Source organism: Mastigoproctus giganteus, chromosome 2, assembly GCF_048544385.1.
Source record: "Mastigoproctus giganteus isolate SK-2022 chromosome 2, ASM4854438v1, whole genome shotgun sequence".
Taxonomy (NCBI): Eukaryota; Metazoa; Arthropoda; class Arachnida; order Uropygi; family Thelyphonidae; genus Mastigoproctus; species Mastigoproctus giganteus.
In genome coordinates, this window is record NC_143576.1 from 158,305,967 (window position 1) to 158,323,901 (window position 17,935).

Below are 17,935 nucleotides of genomic sequence, written 5' to 3' on the forward strand. Positions count from 1 at the left end.
ACAGGTGCATGTATACCTGCGTGTACACCAATGCTAGGAGTTTGGTAAATAAATTTGATGAATTTGAGGTATTGCTCAAAACATCAAAGGCAGATATTGTTGGGATATCAGAGACGTGGTGTCACACAGATATAAGTAATGCGGAACTGGAATTTGGGGAATACAATGTGTATAGAAAGGATAGACAGGACAGGAGGGGAGGAAGGGTTATGCTATTAATTAAGAAACACAAAGTCCAAGGAAGTGAAGCCAGTCAACATCGATGGAGAGGGCAGTGTCGAGTCAGTTTGGTGTGACATAAGCATAGGGAAATCAAAATTGAGAGTAGGAGTGTGCTATAGGCGTAATGACTCTGATGAGTATAATAAGATATTGTACAGGGAAATAGAGTGGGCCAGTAAATCAGAGAGTCTTATAATGGGAGATTTTAATTTCCCAGATATTGACTGGAATTTGTGGGTTGGTCACTCGCACACTAGCAAGGCTTTTGTGGATTTATTGGATGATTGTTTTCTACATCAGCATGTTTGTGAGGCAACAAGAGGGAGCAATACTCTTGATCTGATTATCAGTAGTGATTCTTCATGCATTAAGAACCTGCAGATAAATGAACCACTAGGTGGCAGTGATCACAGTGTGTTGAAGTGGGATTTACTCAAGGAGGTAACTACCATCAGAGGTAAAGGGAAGGGTTTTTGTTTTCGTAAAGGAGACTATGATGGTCTGAGACAGTATTTAAATTCTGTACAGTGGGACCAACTGATGATGTTACCAACAGCAAACTCAAAATGGGAAGCATTCAAGGAACTAATCTTGGAGGCTACCAGGCTTTACATACCAACTAAGAAATATTGTTCAAGGTTTAGGCCTAAATGGTTGTCAGATGAACTAATGAGACATGTGGCAGAGAAGAAAAATGCATGGGATACATACAAATTAATGGGTGACATGGAAGCCTATGATAGATATAAGTTGGTCTGTAACCAAGTCACAAAGGAGATTAGGCAGGCAAAGGCAGACTACGAAAAATCCTTGGCAAAGGATGCAAAGAAAAACAGAAAAGAGTTCTTTACATACTTGAACTTGAGAAGGAAAGGGATGAATCAGATTGGTCCACTGGATATTGATGGTTCAACAGTTGAGGATCCTGCTCAGGTGGCTAACAATCTAAACGAGTATTTTGCATCTACATTCACGCATGAGGAGTTATTCAGGAAGGAGAATGATGTAGGTAAAGTAAACATTGGCAATGAGCTGGATGATTTTGTAATAACTGAGAGGAAAGTGGAGGAGAGATTGTTGAGGATAAACATAAAAAAGGCACCTGGGGTGGATGGGATCTATCCAGTTATATTAAAGGAGGCAGCAAAGGAAGTATGCAAACCCCTAGCCATAATTATGAGAGCTTCTTTGGACTCAGGGGAGGTACCCATAGACTGGAGATGTGCAAATGTAACCCCAATTCACAAAGGAGGATCAAAGGCTGACACAAGTAATTATAGACCTGTTAGTTTAACTTCCGTTCCAGGTAAATTAATGGAGGCACTGGTTAAAGAAGCACTGCAGGATCATCATCCAGCATTATGAGAAGGATGTAGACAAGAATTCCGTTATAGCTCAGACGCAGCATGGTTTTGTTAAGGGCAGGTCTTGCCTGACCAATTTGATTGGATACTATGATGTAGTCACAAAAGAACTGGATGCAGGGAATAACTTTGATATTATATATTTGGATCTTAGAAAGGCTTTCGATACTGTTGCACATGGAAGACTGCTGCACAAATTGGAGCAGTGTGGCATTGGAGGCAAATTGCTGCTATGGATAAGGGGATGGTTGAGTGGCAGAAGACAGAGAGTGGTAATCAATGGACACTGCTCAATGTGGACTAATGTTATTAGTGGAGTTCCTCAAGGTTCAGTGTTGGGTCCGTTGTTGTTTTCGGTGTTTATGAATGATATTGATGATGGGATATCAAGTTTAATGTCCAAGTTTGCAGATGATACAAAGGTTGGCAAGGTCGTTAAGGACACTACTGAAGCTATGCTGCTGCAACAGGATCTGGAAAGGTTGAACAGATGGGTTGAGAGGTGGCAAATGAAGTTTAACATTGACAAATGTAAAGTACTACATATGGGAAACAGTAACCCCAGAGCAACGTATCAACTCTGCGGTACTACACTGACAGTGGTGGAGAATGAAAAGGACCTGGGGGTTATTGTGCAGGCAGATATGAAGTTCTCTGAGCAGTGCAGACGAGCTGCAAGAGTAGCTCATGGTGTCTTGTCAATGATATACAGGAATTTTTCTAGCAGGGATAAGGAGGTGATTATTCCCTTGTATAAGGCAATGGTTAGGCCACATCTTGAGTACTGTATACAGGTCTGGAGGCCTCATTTCAAGAAGGATGTAGAGCTGCTGGAACGGGTACAGAGAAGGGCAACAAGATTAGTAAATGGAACAAAGGGTTGCTCTTACGAAGAAAGGCTTAAGTTTTGCAAATTGCAGAGTCTGGAGACTAGGCACCGGCGAGGTGATCTGATAGAGGTGTATAAGGCTTTGAATGGTTTGAGCATGCTCAATGCCAATGGGATTCTTCATCTTGCTTAGAATAATCACCTCAGAGGGCATAAATACAAATTGAGGAAGGACGGATGTTGGATAGATGTGCGGAAATTTGCCTTTGGCCAGCGGGTGGTTGGTTGGTTGGTGGAACCGACTTCCATCACTTGTTGTTGAAGTTGATAGCCTAAACAAATTTAAAGCTCAACTGGACAGGTATTTCGAACGAACGGAGGGGTGAAATGGGAGTGGATTTTTTTTTTTTTTTTTGGCTGATGCTGAATAAGCTTGCTTTCTTGCATCATATGCCTCTACTAATGCTAATGCTAATTTCATCACTCTAATTTACACTGTATTATTTGTAATGACAATTACTGCCTTTTTCTTTCTCTCCCACCTTCCTGATAATGACTGGAACCAAGCTGGCAACTAGATGCATTTTCTGGCAAAACTACGGAAATGTTCCAACTTATCATACAAGGCATGGTTCTAAAGTTAGGAGATTATTTTTTTTAATAAATACACCTGAATTTATACATCCAAAGAAGTGCAACCCCACTAAATCTGCAAAGTGGAAGGATATACACTTATTGAATAGAGTAAAATCCGATTACAATGAATACTATTTCAACACAAGTGACAATAATGAAAATACAGTAGTATTGAAAATAGCGTCAGTAATCGGAATAATTTTAAAGGCCAATTTTTCTTCTTATTATTATTATTATTAATGGTTGTATTTGAGAAATACTTATTATTCTATGAGAGTATTTCTATCTATTTTTTTTTATGTTGTATATCTGGTGAAATGTTAGATTAGGACTAATGGGTTTTCTCGGAAACCATGAGGGACCGAGTTTAGTCATTCGCTTCTGGGAAGCCAATTTTCCATGACATATTTTGTTCTCTTCACTTCATATTATGTTTAGTTCAGTTCCAGATTCGGTAAGAATAAATATCAGCCCGAAACTGTGCAATTTATTATTTTTCTCAGTAAAATGTCAATGAAAAGAAACAGCACTGAAATAGGTAGAAAACCAGGAAGAATGCGATATAATCAAATTGATATTATTATGAAACTTGAGATTTAGCACCAAAGAAAGGGTCACAACAAATGAAATAAAATAATTATTGAACATTTTTAAAAATTATGTTAAAATTTTTTTTCCATATAAAATTTGCAGTAAAATACCTATCCGAATAGACATACATATGTAAATGTGCAAATTTTTATGTATAAGTTATTATTTTTTAAATTAAATTAATTCGTCTTTTTCTTTTACCTATACATTATAACAGAATTTAATTTTACCATACGTTCGATTATCCAGAAAATTTTGCTATCCAGAAGAGGTCTGACATTAATTATTCCAGATAACTAACGTTCTACTGTATTTCCAGGTCCCCAATGACTTCCCCTTGTTACTAGTTCTTTGTGAGTCTCATTTGAATGAAACAGTTTTGACAAAAAATTCAGTACTCCATGTGCTGTTCACCATTGCCTTATATAGTGGGATTATGACCTTTACATCTCACAAACACACGTCCTATATCGTTCACTACTAGCTCTTCCCTGCCACAATCTATATGGAGAAGTTATAGAGGTAGTCTAAGTTCTCCATGCATGGAGAACTTTGTCTACTTGGGTAATAAACAACAAATCCCACCCACTACTGTCTCTAATTGAACTCTTCAATGTATGCTATTTTGGGATTAAGCAAAAAACCCTGCAGTTTGCAGCTCTTAAAAAAAAAAAAAAAAAAAAAAAAACTTAGCTGACACTTGGCCATCCTCGAAGCCTATCCAAGTTGTTCTGAAGGAGTGCTACTTGGCTGATCACTGACCACACGGGCACTGGCAGCATGGTGCAAGTGCACCATCTTTGGATTTCGAAGTAATACAATTTTAAATATTTTCATTAATTTATTGAAACATAAGATACTGCATGTACTGTATTAGAAAATTTGATGAACAAAAAATTTATTCCCACATGCACTACCTTTCAAAATATCCTTCCTTCCTAATCTTGCAAATTTTGATATCATTCCCTTCCCTCTATCCTTTTTGTTGATGTAATTTAAGAATCTGAAGAGTAATCAATCACAACCCTCTGCTTCCTGTCCACCTCCCTCAAATCCTCCTCCTCAGTGATGTAAGTGCACCACCTTTGGATTTCAAAGCTATACACAAATTTTAATATTTTCATTAATTTATTGAAACATAGATTGCATGTATTAGAAAATTTGGTGAACAAAAAAAAAAAAATTTTTTTTCCCCACATGCACCACCTTTCAAAATATCCAGCAGCACCCATGATTGACAACTTTCCTGATCTTGCAAATTTTGACATCATTCCTCATTCCCTTCCCTCCATCCCTTTTGTTGATGTAATTTAAGAATCTGAAGAGTAATCAATCACAACCCTCTGCTTCCTGTCCACCTCCCTCAAATCCTCCTCCTCAGTGATGTAAGTGCACCACCTTTGGATTTCAAAGCTATACACAAATTTTAATATTTTCATTAATTTATTGAAACATAGATTGCATGTATTAGAAAATTTGGTGAACAAAAAAAAAAAAAAAATTTTTTTCCCCACATGCACCACCTTTCAAAATATCCAGCAGCACCCATGATTGACAACTTTCCTGATCTTGCAAATTTTGACATCATTCCTCATTCCCTTCCCTCCATCCCTTTTGTTGATGTAATTTAAGAATCTGAAGAGTAATCATTAATCACAACACTCAGCTTCTTGTTCACCTCCCCCAAAAAGATCAAGCCTCAAGTGAATGAATCTGAAAGACAGCTGTTGAATGAATGAAACACACACAAAATTAGAGCAAGAATACAAACATCTCAGGCACAGGTCCAGAACTACTGATAAGTGAATGAAGCAATACTTGAATGTGTGAATGGCAGAAAAGTAAGACTATAAATAGGTAAGAATAGATGGTACAAATGAGCACATTGGAATTTCAAGTGAAAAAATGTAAAAAGCAAAATTCCAAGTGACACTAGACTTGTGATGAATGAATGGGAGAATTAGTAGCAGCCATGTGAGATTATTGTACTGCTGGTGTAACACACATGCAAAGTGCCACCTCTTGGCATGCTGTGGTTTGTTCAGGTTTAGGACAAGGTCGTGTAGCAAGTGAAATTCTGCCCTTTTATCCAGGCTGCTATCCTCTTCTTTACTGGTCTGCCCCAAAAACCAAAAGATCAAGAAACTGTGGCACATCAATTCACAGCAGAAAAGCCAAGCATTAGTGGTCCTACATGAACAGACAGATTGGAGACTACTTGAATTTGATATTCCAAGATTCACTCTTTGGGTGTGGAATACCAAATTACTTCTACCCAACCCACCCGAAGAGGACCACTGCTCACACTATCCTCTTTCCCATTCCACATCCCCTTCTTTCTGACACCACTACTTTGGATGTGGGAAAAATACACCTCTCACTCTCTCTCTTCCTCTCTACATCAATACAAACATCCCCTTCCCATTCTGTCCTTTACCCATCTCCATACATCCTTGTCTGGCTGTGAGACTCTTGCAGGCATACCCAAATACATGCCAATGCACACAATGCAGAACACATACTGCCACATCCAGAACTACACAAACATGAAGAATGAAAAGCAACAGATTTCCATGCTTTGACTCCACTCACTATCACTCAACTACTTTACCTCGAAAGACCCCCTTCATGCACTGTTAACCCTGTGACTCATCTTATCTTGACTCAATTTCAATTCCCTTCCCCTTTCCTGACCTACCTGTCTGTCCTTCTGTCCGTCCCATTCCAGTAGACAGACTGAGGATAGTCCAGATGAATGACATATCTGCCTTGCTCCTTGTCCCCAGAAACTGCCAATGTGGGTAATGGCAGATTCCTGGCTACATTGTCAATTCTATCTAGCCAGAATTGACAATCACAGAGATGCAACAGCAGGCCATAGATGGAATCCTTAGGAACTGTCTAGACAGATAATGCAACATACACCGATAAGCCAAAACATTATAACCAGTGAGTCATTATGCAAATCGAAGCAACTGCAGGTGAACTACGATGAGTGCGCGGGGCGGAACATGGTATAAAAAAAAAACACCTGATACTGAGCTCCGTTAATCAGTTACTCTTGTTCTTCAGATGAGAAGGTTTGTTTGTTTATTGTTTGCAGCATTAGCAACTAAGGCCATATTGCTCTGAGATATGCAGTGGTCATTCATTGACCTTTCCGCATCCTCCGTATTTGGTGGTGACGGGCTCGAACCCTGGTCTAATCAAGAAGCGTGTGCTACGCACTGCTGCTCCTTCCCACCTGGCTATGGAGGCGCCCAGATGGGAAGGGAAGCGGATTTAAGCAAGTTTGACAAAGGCCAAATTGTAATGGCCAGACAACTGGATCAGAGCATATCCAAAGCACACAACTGGTGGGGGGTGCTCACAGTCAGCCGTGGTTAGTACCTACTGAAAGTGGTCCGAGGAGGGGAACCCACGAACCGCAAGTGAGATGTTGAATGACCATGGCTCATCGATGCTCGAGGTAAGCGAAGATTCTCCTGGATGGTACGTAGCAACAGATTGTTATGTTATGTTGTTATTTGGGTTTTAGGAGCATTAGCAACTAAGGCCATATTGCTCTGAGGATATGCGGTGGTCATTCCCTGACCTTTCCGCATCCTCCGTATTTGGTGGTCACGGGCTCGAACCCCGGTCTAATCAAGAAGCATGTGCTACGCACTGCCGCTCCTATCCACCTGGCTATGGAGGCACCACGTAGCAATAGAAGGGCAACTGTGGCACAACTCACCGGCAATTGGAATGCTGGTGACAGGAGTAATGCGTAGATTCACACAGTACACCGAACCTTGCTGAAAATGGGGCTGCGTAGCCGCAGGCCACTCTGAGTGCCTGTGCTAACCACGGTTCACCGGCGACAGTGCCTACAATGGGCACACGAGCATCGAAACTGGACCTTGAATGATTGGTAGTCTGGTCCGATGAATCACATTTCCTGTTGTACCATGTGGATGGCCGGGTACGTGTGTGTCGTTTACCTGGGGAAGTGATGGTGCCTGGATGCACCGTGGAACAAAAACAAGCTGGCGGCGGCGGTATTCTGCTGGGATACTCTGATGTCTACCACCTACCTAAAAATCATTGCTGACCAAGTACACCCTTTCAAGGCAACAGTCTTCCTCTCTGGCGGTGGCAAGACTGGTTCGTGGAACATGAGAAAGACTTTCAGGTATTGCCCTGGCCTCCAAATTCCTCAGACATCAATCACATCGAGCATCTGTGGTTTGTGTTGGAACAGTAACTCCGATCTATGGCATCTCAACCATGGACCTTACAGGGGTTAAAGGATCTGCTGGTTACGTGTTGGTACCAGATACATTTAGAAATCTTGTAGCATCCATGCCTCGCCGGGTACAAGCTGTTTTGGCTGCAAGTGGAGGACCAACATCATATTAGGTAGGTGGTCATAATGTTTTGGCTCATCAGTGTATGTCCTGCAACCTGAGGGTCTTACAACTGATGCCAACAAATTCCAGTTCATAGAATAAGTTATGTGGTCAAGACTCAAAGTTATTTCCTACATCCAATTTATGAGTGTCTCTGTCAAATTAGCTAACCAAATTAGTCAAGTAAGACATTCCCTCTCTTTTAAAAGCATGCTGTATTTCTTTCAAAATGCCATTTCTACCAAAATGTCCCTGTACGACATTTAACTGTTTCCACAATTTTTATTACCACAAAGTTAGACCAACTGGTATGTAATTACTCACTTTGCACTTACAGCTTCCTTTATGGACTGACAATTAATTGCAGGTCCAACAATACAATTATTGCCCATAAGAAAGCATTCACACTTGCTCATCCATTCCACCTGTATATAGAGACTTTCATCATACTCTTTGACCTCATAATTAAATTTAATAGTTCAAATGCATTCTCTCACCATCTCCCTCAAACTCAATGGGTATATGCCATCAAACCCCAGAGTTTTACTTACCTTTAGATTTGAGAGCTTTTCTAACAAAGCTTCTGTAATTTCAATACTGTTAATTACATATTTCTCAACTTTGGCCTCACAGTTTGTCCTCTCTGCAAAGTCTGTAAAGGTCGATATGAAGTTCCTATTAATTTGACCAGCAACATCAGCTGGGTTATCTATGACTTCCTCCATATCTATTATGTAATGGTACAGACTTCCATCCCGTGTTGTGGAAATTGATAGCCTAAATAAATTTAAGGCTCAGCTGGACAGGTATTTCGAACGAATGGAGGGGTGTTTTTTTTTGTGGAAGTTTTTTTTTTTTTTTGGCTGATGCTGCATAAGCTTGCTTTCTTGCATCATATGCCTCTACTAATGCTAATCTGATTCACTCTTTTCTTGTGTGTATTTAAATACATGAAAAGCTCCATGTCCCCTTTCTTTGTACCTTAGCCAATAGCCAGAGTGTGTTACTATTAGCACTCAACCTATATCTGTTGTAGACTTCAATTTCATCATCCTGCACCCATCTTTTTTTTCTTTTTTTGTTGTTCTATTAAACTGGCCAGCTCTATATTCATCTATCTCAGCATCCTCCTTGTACTATATTTTCTTGATGGTAAAACATGCATTCTGCCTGCCCCATACTTGCACACCCATATTATATGCATCTCAGTCCCCTTTTCTGAAATTAAAACTTATGGTTTACTTTTAAGAACTGCAAACTTTCTTCACTATCCAACTTTGAACTGCATGGTCATTTCTCTATAACAGTTCTACTGTCAGTCCTATGATGCTAGTCCTATTACAATAAGAATGAACTCAAGGTCACTGCCACAGATAGTCTATTTAAAAAGTGAAGAGATTAGTGAACTAGAGAAAGATGAATGCAGATATTATGTTTATATTATAGACCAAACTCAAAATGAGATTAGAATCAATTCTATACATTTCATTATAGATTTACATGATTTACTTTTATTTAAAAGTAATTTTTAAAAAATTAAAGTGCCCTAATCTCCAAAATACCTTTTTACTCCTAAAATAGACTGCATCTGGTGGTGACCTTGAGTTCGTTCTCATGATGAAAATATAACTATATCTGGATCATGGGTGACCAGATCCAGGTATTTTTGCGCAAAGTACTTCCTGTAACATACTGATGTAAAAAATTTTGCCCCCCCCACATCAAGTTTCCCTCCCATTTGCTTCAACCAATAAGGGGCAAATTGATTTTGCCCATAAGAAAGCATTCATACTCACTCATCCATTCCACCTGTATACAGAGACTTTCGTTATACTCTCTGCAATCTCCTGGTCCTTTTTTAACATACTCAATGATGCGACAAATATTTATTCTTTGAGAGAGGAATTTAAATTTTTGAAAGTGAAAAAAAAAAAAAAAAAAAAAAGTGATCAAGCTGGATAAAGTTTTCGATAAAAATATTTTTAGCAGAAAGCATGCGGTGAGCCTAACCACTGTAACAGCAACGAAGCCAATCATTAGGATACGGTTTGTTTTTCGGGCCACAAAATCTTAGGTGTTTCAGAATTTCTAATAAGCTTTTCTGATCTTGCAAGATGAATTCTGTACAAACAATATCACTATCAAAGAAAAAAAATTCAACACCATCTTAATGATTTTGATATACAATGCTTTCTTAGGTCTTTGGATATTGGTACTTTCCACTATTGACTTTGATACTTTGTTTAAAAATAGCATTAGAAACACCACATATTTCATTCTGGTTACTATTCTCTCCAAAACTGCATCATTTTGTGGAGCTTCCTTAAGATGATCAGAATGACTGTCAGTCTCTGTTGTTTTTGTTCATCACTCAAAAATGCATGATACAATTTTCACAGAAACATTCTTTGTGTTCACAGTTCTTTCAGAATGAATCTTTTCTAAATCTAAATTAATCAAAATTAATAAAATCTAAATTAATCAAAGTTCTACTGACCTTTTTAACACTTTCCATCAGTCCTGTGGATGAACAGACAAACACTTCATGCATTACCATAGATCTCTTCCCTATCTTCTTTAGACCTTTTGTGTCAATCAAAAACTCTGCTCTTAATATAACTCAATTCCTTTACGTTTCTTTTAACATATCACATCTACTTCGCAGATGTACTTTGCTTCACAAAATCTAATCTGATTTTCTGCTCAACACTATGCACTTCCATTCACAAGACTGTCAACCAAGTGAAAATGTGCCAATGTGTCCTAGCTATGATCACTCCTGCTTTGCTTCCACAAGTCAGACATGAAATTCAGTCAACTTTATAGTCAACCTTTTATATGTACAGCTATTTAATATTGCTTACACAGTAGATGGTTTTCTGATTGTGATGAAGCAAAAACACAGTTTGGGCATGAACCTCCATGACAATGGCTGGTAACAAACTGACTCAGAACTATAAGATGCCTTGAAAAATTTTCCTCTTGATAACTTCAGAAAGGACCACAGTTTTAACAACTCCTAAATATATATATATATATATATACACACATTTCTTTTTTAGGTTAACCTTTACAAGCGGGTGCCCCCTCCCATGGATCTTTGCCACAAGCAATGATAGACAAGAGTAGCTCCTCTCACTTATTGCTCTGACATGCTGCTAATTACCAGCAGTTTGCATTAGGGTGAATGCTGTATTTCCACTGACTAGAGTATATGGAAATGTACCCTTTTCTAAAGATGAATGATTGCCATCTGGTGCTGGTTTAAAATTTGGAAGAGTCTCTCCCCCATGCTGATTTAAAATCAGGAAATGATTCTCTCTGGGTCTGAAATTGGGTTATTATTTGCAAAGATCCACAGAAGGGGGTACCTACCTGTAAAGATTAACTCTTTTTCACATCTAAAAAAGGGTTCTTAATTGAGCTATTAGTTTTACAGATCATTAGAATCTTAGGTCATATCACTCCTGTGCATTATGCCTGTAGAAATGCATGTTGCATGGGTTGATTTGCATGCCGTGTAGGCTGAAAAACTTGGAACAACTCAGGAAAGGAATCCTACTCTCTGCCTCTGATGAATAGGTTAAGAATTCCCACAGTCTCTGACTGGATTCAAACTCAAACCTCTCCAATGAGTGGTGAGTAATGAAACTAACAATAAGGGAGGACCATTACTTGAGTTTTTGAAAATCACTTTAAGTAAAGTGATTTTCAACTGGATTTCTTATATATATATATATATATATATATATTTGAATGGTTACTCAGCAGAAGAAGACTTAAAGTTAAGCTCAACAAGCTATTAAGTTTCATTAGTACATATCAAGCTTGATTTGAATTAAAAATAATTACAAATTTTAAAAAATTAAAGATTATAATAAGGGCAATCATTAACTTGAATGGCTAAAAGAGCAGTCACAGAAATTCAGGAATTAAACATAAGTCAACAAATTGTACAAAGTGAATGTAAAGAATGTATATAACAAAATCATTATCTGTGCAACATTGATAACACAGTTAACCTTCTATAACCGTATCAAGCAATTAGATAGAAAACTTCCTAATAAATTTCATGATTTCTCCCATGTAATAATTTAAAGGCAGGCTTCTTTAAATTAATACTGACAGGTCAGAATAAGAAGTGGAAAAGTATGCAACTACTTGTAAAGATTTACTTAAAAATCAGATAAAATTATGTATTTTTATAACAAAAATATTAATTTGTGGTTTGAAATAAAGTATTCAGGAAACTTATTCAGAGCTAAACAAAATTACTGAAGTTAATTTTTCAACTTGATCTGCTATTTCAAAGGTCATATTTTTTGCAACGGGTTAATGCAAACTAGTAAAGAAACACTGCTTAACCTTTAATATAAATCTGGTGAACAATAACAAGTAATATTTGCAGTATATAAGTATTAGCAGATGGCCCAAATTGAGTTCATCACAACAGTACCTTGCAAACAATGACATTGGCATTTTCACAGCAAGTATGAATATGCCAATAATTAAATTAACCCAACCTTGCCTGGTAACATAGGTGATGAGTAAATTCACATATGCCTGCCATATATCTACGCCATAAAAACAGCATATGCATCAGTATTTGAAAGACAACATTATGATGGACTTAAACTTCAGTCATCCACTGATACAAAAAGTACTATGTTTGCTTCTTAACTAAAATACAAATTCTTTTGATGAGTTAAATCTGGGCTTTGTAGACCATATATTACTTGGCCGAGAATTTTAAAACAAAAACTTTTGCTTTAAAGATTATCAACACAAAGGAGAGTCCAAAAATTTTAAGATTAGTGAATATTCATAGCGTATTATTACGAACTTCCAAAAAGACTATAATTAACATTTAATGTTAATTATAGTCTTTTTGGACTCTCCGTTTAATTTTTATAGCTATCATTCTTAGTGCACAATATTACCAACTAATTACCAAAAGCTTAAGTACTTATTTTTATTGCATCACAGGATATAATAGACAGAAATGGAGTCTTGTACATTAATACCATAATTCTGATGGATTATAAAAAAATCATTTACTAATCTATCTTCTAATGATAAATCAACATTTGCACTACATTAAGCTGTTTTATTATTTTTTTTCCTGGCTTCATATAGAATTACAATAAGAACATACATTCAGACTTGTGGCACAATCCTTCCTTACTGCTGACAGTCTAATACCTAAAATGCCAGAGCCAAAAATCCAGGGAAATGGCAATGCCCAGATGTTCATACTATGGTAATATTATTTTTATTATTACATAATGGAATACAAAAAAAGTAAGCTTATTCATCAGAATCTACTAAAAAAACAACAACACATCCCATTTTACCTGTTCATCCCCTTTAACAGTTTATCTCGAAGGTGAGGAACTTCTGAGGTACTCAGTGTGGCCTTTTTACCTATTTTGTCTGAACATCCCCAAACAGTGTGTAACATTTTAAATTAATTAAAACCACAGAATCATGGTTCTTAAAGCAAAATGTAAAAATGTTATAATAGGCAGAGCTCAAATTATTAGTTACCACACAGCACTAGGGAAAGCTGGTGCACTCTCATTTGGAGTTAAACTATTTGTCAGTTGAGGTCACTACTAGCACTTGGCAGAATGGTCTGTTCAGCTTCAGTTTTGTTAGTGTGGCATTGTCATGAATAGTGCAATGCTCATGATCACGAAAAGTATTTCCAACAAGATTAAAATATTAACAATTTTTATAATAACTTTAATTATATAATAATTGAATAAAACTGATACTCATTTTATTATCTAATTCCCAGAATATTATTATTTGGGCAATATGTTACTAATTAATAAAAATTTTAATCTATGACAAGATAAAATCTCTGTGTAAATTTTTGTTTAATTCGTTTACTATTTTTTCATAGAAATTTAATTTGGTAACCCAATAATCCCAAAAGAAAAGAAAATTAAGGAGGAGTATTCAATGAAGAATGCAGTATTACACATTTGCTGTGAAAGACAGAATGATGTATTTTCTTTATGATACCATGATTTGCAACAGTAAAGAGATATAATGCCTACCAACATTATGCAACTCATAGGAATCACAAATATGCAACATTGGAAAAAGAACAATGAAAATAAAACTTATATACTGTATATAAAAAAAAAAAAGCAACAGCAATATTTAAAATGATGACAGAACCAAGTAGTGAAATTACTGGAGCAACTTATAGAGAAATATATATACTGGGGAGAAAAGGTGAGCCCTATGGTCATGCAGAAATCATAAAACAAGTGTATTGTTGGAATTATAGCATGCTTAAATTCAGATAAGGTTAATAAGTGCAGGCAACTACCTCTTTCATGAAGAATTATAACCAATCAATAACATGAATTAGCTATCAATGTTACAGAACAACTACAAAAAGCTTGCTGCACCCTGGATGAACATACCGATACGATATTAAGGACTCAGCAATATTTACTGTATTTTGCACCAACAGAATCTTTGTCTTAAATCTACTGTTTTAAATTACACATTAAGTAACATTATTGGTATTATGAACTCCAATTGAGAAAATGCATCACTTTTGCAATATGCTTCAATTTGACAAGTAAACATTCAGGGTCAAATACTTCCATATCATTCTAAAGTGTGCTGGTTGTCACAAAGTCAAGTACTGTACTAGAAAACTTTTAGCTTTGCAAAAACAAATCACAAGCTTTCCTTACCAGACCAGTACTTTCAGCTGAACACATTCCTGAATTGGCAAAGTAACTGATGAAGAAGATATGAAATAAAACCTTAAGAAATTGGTATTAATGAATACATAGTGTCTTAGACTCCTTGATTTAAGAATATAATGAAAGATTCATTGATTTTGAGAAACATGATCCCACTCTAAAGCCAGCATTTCACAGCCACATTTGGTCAGTGTCACGAATGCACTTGTTGATTGCAGATGAAGTTAAGCTCTCAGAAGGTAGCATTCTGAAGTCTATTCGACACCAAGAAGGATTCCATTGAAATATGAAACAATGCTGTTGAATACCCATGACTGCACCAACATATACTCTCTTGTTTCAGCAAACCTACTGTTGTGAATCAACATTTTCACATAAGACAAATCAAGATGGGCTTGAAATCACCAATAAAAACACTCACCTGGAGGACCAATTAAAGCTAAAGACAACGATGCTGGAACCTTTTTTTTTTTGTAGTTGTTGTGCGCATTGGCTTCTGTGGCCATAATGCACCTCCCAAAGCTTTTGCATTTACTCTGATCCAAGCCAGAGGCGGGATTCAAACCTGTGACCTTTGGGTTGCCAGGCAGGCACTTTACCCACCTGGCTAGCTCGGTCGGCTCTTATGTAGCAATAAACAATCACAAAAAAAAGTCACTAAATTGTGTTGTGCCATCTTATTTTGATGAATGCAATTGCTTGTACTGCTATAATAAATACAATAATAAGTGCTTATTTTTTTTTCATTAATTTTTAAAAGTCTATATAGGTTTCAAGTTTTTTTTTTAAAGAATATTAGTACATATATAATAAAATGAAATTTTCTTATATATGTACTAAGAGAACTCATTGAATCAAAATGATAGTAAATACTTTGACTCTACTATTTCATTTTGGGGAAAAAAAAAAATGTATTTGAAGTGTGCGGCCTGATAAGGTCTCCATTAGCTAACAGGCGCCTCCGTAGCCAGGTGGGAAGGAGCAACAGTGCATAGCACACGCTTCTTGATTAGACCGGGATTCGAGCCCGTCACCACCAAATACGGAGGATGAGGAAAGGTCAGGGAATGACCTGTGCATATTCCCGGAGCAATATGGCCTTAGTTGCTAATGCTCCTAAAAACCAAACAACAAACAATTAGGTAACATTTGGCCTTCAAATGAAAAAAAAGACTCCCACCTCTGGTTTATCTACGCCATTGTTGGATTTATTCAAATTACCCACCTCTAACACCACCAGATGTTCCAACAATCAACCACCCTATGGTTGAAGGCAAATTTATGCATACCCAACCTGTACCTATTTTTCTCATATTTAATTTATGCCTCCTCAGCAATATGAAGGATTCCATTAGCTCTGAGCTTACTCAGTCTATTCAAGGTCTTAAACACCTCAATCAGATCCAATAGGAGGTGCTTAGTCTCCAGATGCTGAAAATTGCAAAACTGAAGCATTTATTGGTAAGAGCACTCTTTTGTCCCCCCTCACCAATTCTGTTGCTCTTCTCTGTACCTGTTCCAACAAATCCACATCTTTCCTAAAATGAAGCTTGCAGTATTCAAGATGAGGCCTAATCATTACCTTATACAGGTGTCTGGGCTAGAGGTATCCAAAAATACACATATCTCAGCATCTATAAGGTGTATTAAAATATTTTTTTTTGTTATTATACAGAGTAACTCACCTAGTTTTTATGAAGGTTAGTAAAGTTCAATGCGGGCACCTTTTGTAGCTAGACAGATGTCAAAACGATACTCAAGCTCTTGCCAAGTGTTTTCCAGCATTTGAGGAGTTATTAGAGCAACTGCTTCAACAATATGCTATTTCAAATCTTCCAAATCCTGAACTTCTCTGGTACGCACCGTCTTTAATAAAGCCCCATGCAAAAAAAGCACACAATGGAGTCATATCCAGAGATCTAGGTGGCCAGGCAGTTGTAACCCCCCTCTTCCAATCCAACATCCAGGAAAAGTCTTGTTCAAAAACGTGGTAACATCTCGATAGAAGTGTAGTGGAGCACCACCTTGCTGAAACCTGTGGGGGGGGGGGGAATCTGTGGAACAGCAAAGATCTGCAGCACATCAAGGTAAGTGTATCCCCCATCACTGTGGGCTCTATGAAAAAAAAAAAAAAAAAAAAAAACCGATGATGCCATTTTTGTGCACTCCTAACCAGGCAATAGCTGTTCTTATGCCATTTTTGCACATGCACGACTACTGGTGACACACTTGTACTAGTGACTTTGACAGTGTAACGAAACAAATCTTGGAGAGACTTCATATCGACTGTGCTTTCGTTTGAGAAAATATAATGAGCAGCTCTCGCATTATAAGCCATTATTTTTGGATAATTCTAGTCCAGACACCCTGTATAAAGGGATAATCATCTCCTGATTCACTGCTGGCAAAAGTCCTGTCACAAATGCACCTGATGATTTGCAGATAAAGTGAATTTAAGTCTCAAAGAAACTTAATTAACAACTGATTAACACAGAACTTCATATCTCACTGCACAATTACCCCAGGTCTTTTTCATTCTCCACTGCCCTGAGTGTGGTACCATAAAGCTGATATGTTAATCTGGGGTTAAGTTAAATTGCACCCCATATAAAGTACTTACATTTATTTAAGTCAATATTAAACTTCAATTGCCACTTCTCAGTTCATCTGCCTAATTTGTCTAGATCTTGTTGCAGTAACATACCCTGATTACTGTGATTACTTCTTTAACCAGTGCCTCTATTATTTTCCCTATAACAGAAGTCAAACTAACAGGTTTATAATTATGCTTGTTCCCTTTGTTCATGCTTTTTGAATTGGGGACACAATTACACATCTCCAGTCCATACAGACTGCCCCCAAATCCTGGGGTACTCTCATAATCATGGCTAAAAGTTTGCTTACCCCTTTTGCTATCTTCTTTAATATAACTAGATAGATCCCATCCACCCTAAGAGTCGTTTTTACATTTAATGCTGACAATTTCTCCTCAAACAAAATCATTAGGCTCCACGCCACGTCTGGCGTGGAGCCCAATGATTCACTTCTGGCATTCCATCCATAAAAAATTCCTCATATGTGAATGTAGATGTAAAATACCCATTCAGTTTGTTTGCAACCTGAGCAGAATCATCAACAGTTAATCCATTCATATCTACAGGACCAATGTGA

At 37.2% G+C, this 17,935-nt stretch overlaps 1 protein-coding gene across 2 annotated transcripts in view; it reads right to left on the reverse strand.

Moving 5' to 3' along the window:
- Positions 1-17,935, reverse strand: part of LOC150089691 (splicing factor 1-like) — a 187,888-nt gene that overhangs the window by 97,305 nt on the left and 72,648 nt on the right. Inside the window, exon 1 of one of the 2 annotated variants that reach the window (XM_090389603.1) lies at positions 10,898-10,962. The exons of the other annotated variant lie outside the window; for it this stretch is intronic. Coding sequence (XP_090245729.1) covers positions 10,898-10,947 — 50 coding nt within the window. The 5' untranslated portion in view covers positions 10,948-10,962. Of the gene's footprint in view, positions 1-10,897; positions 10,963-17,935 lie in introns of those variants that run through there. 2 annotated transcript variants of the gene reach the window in all.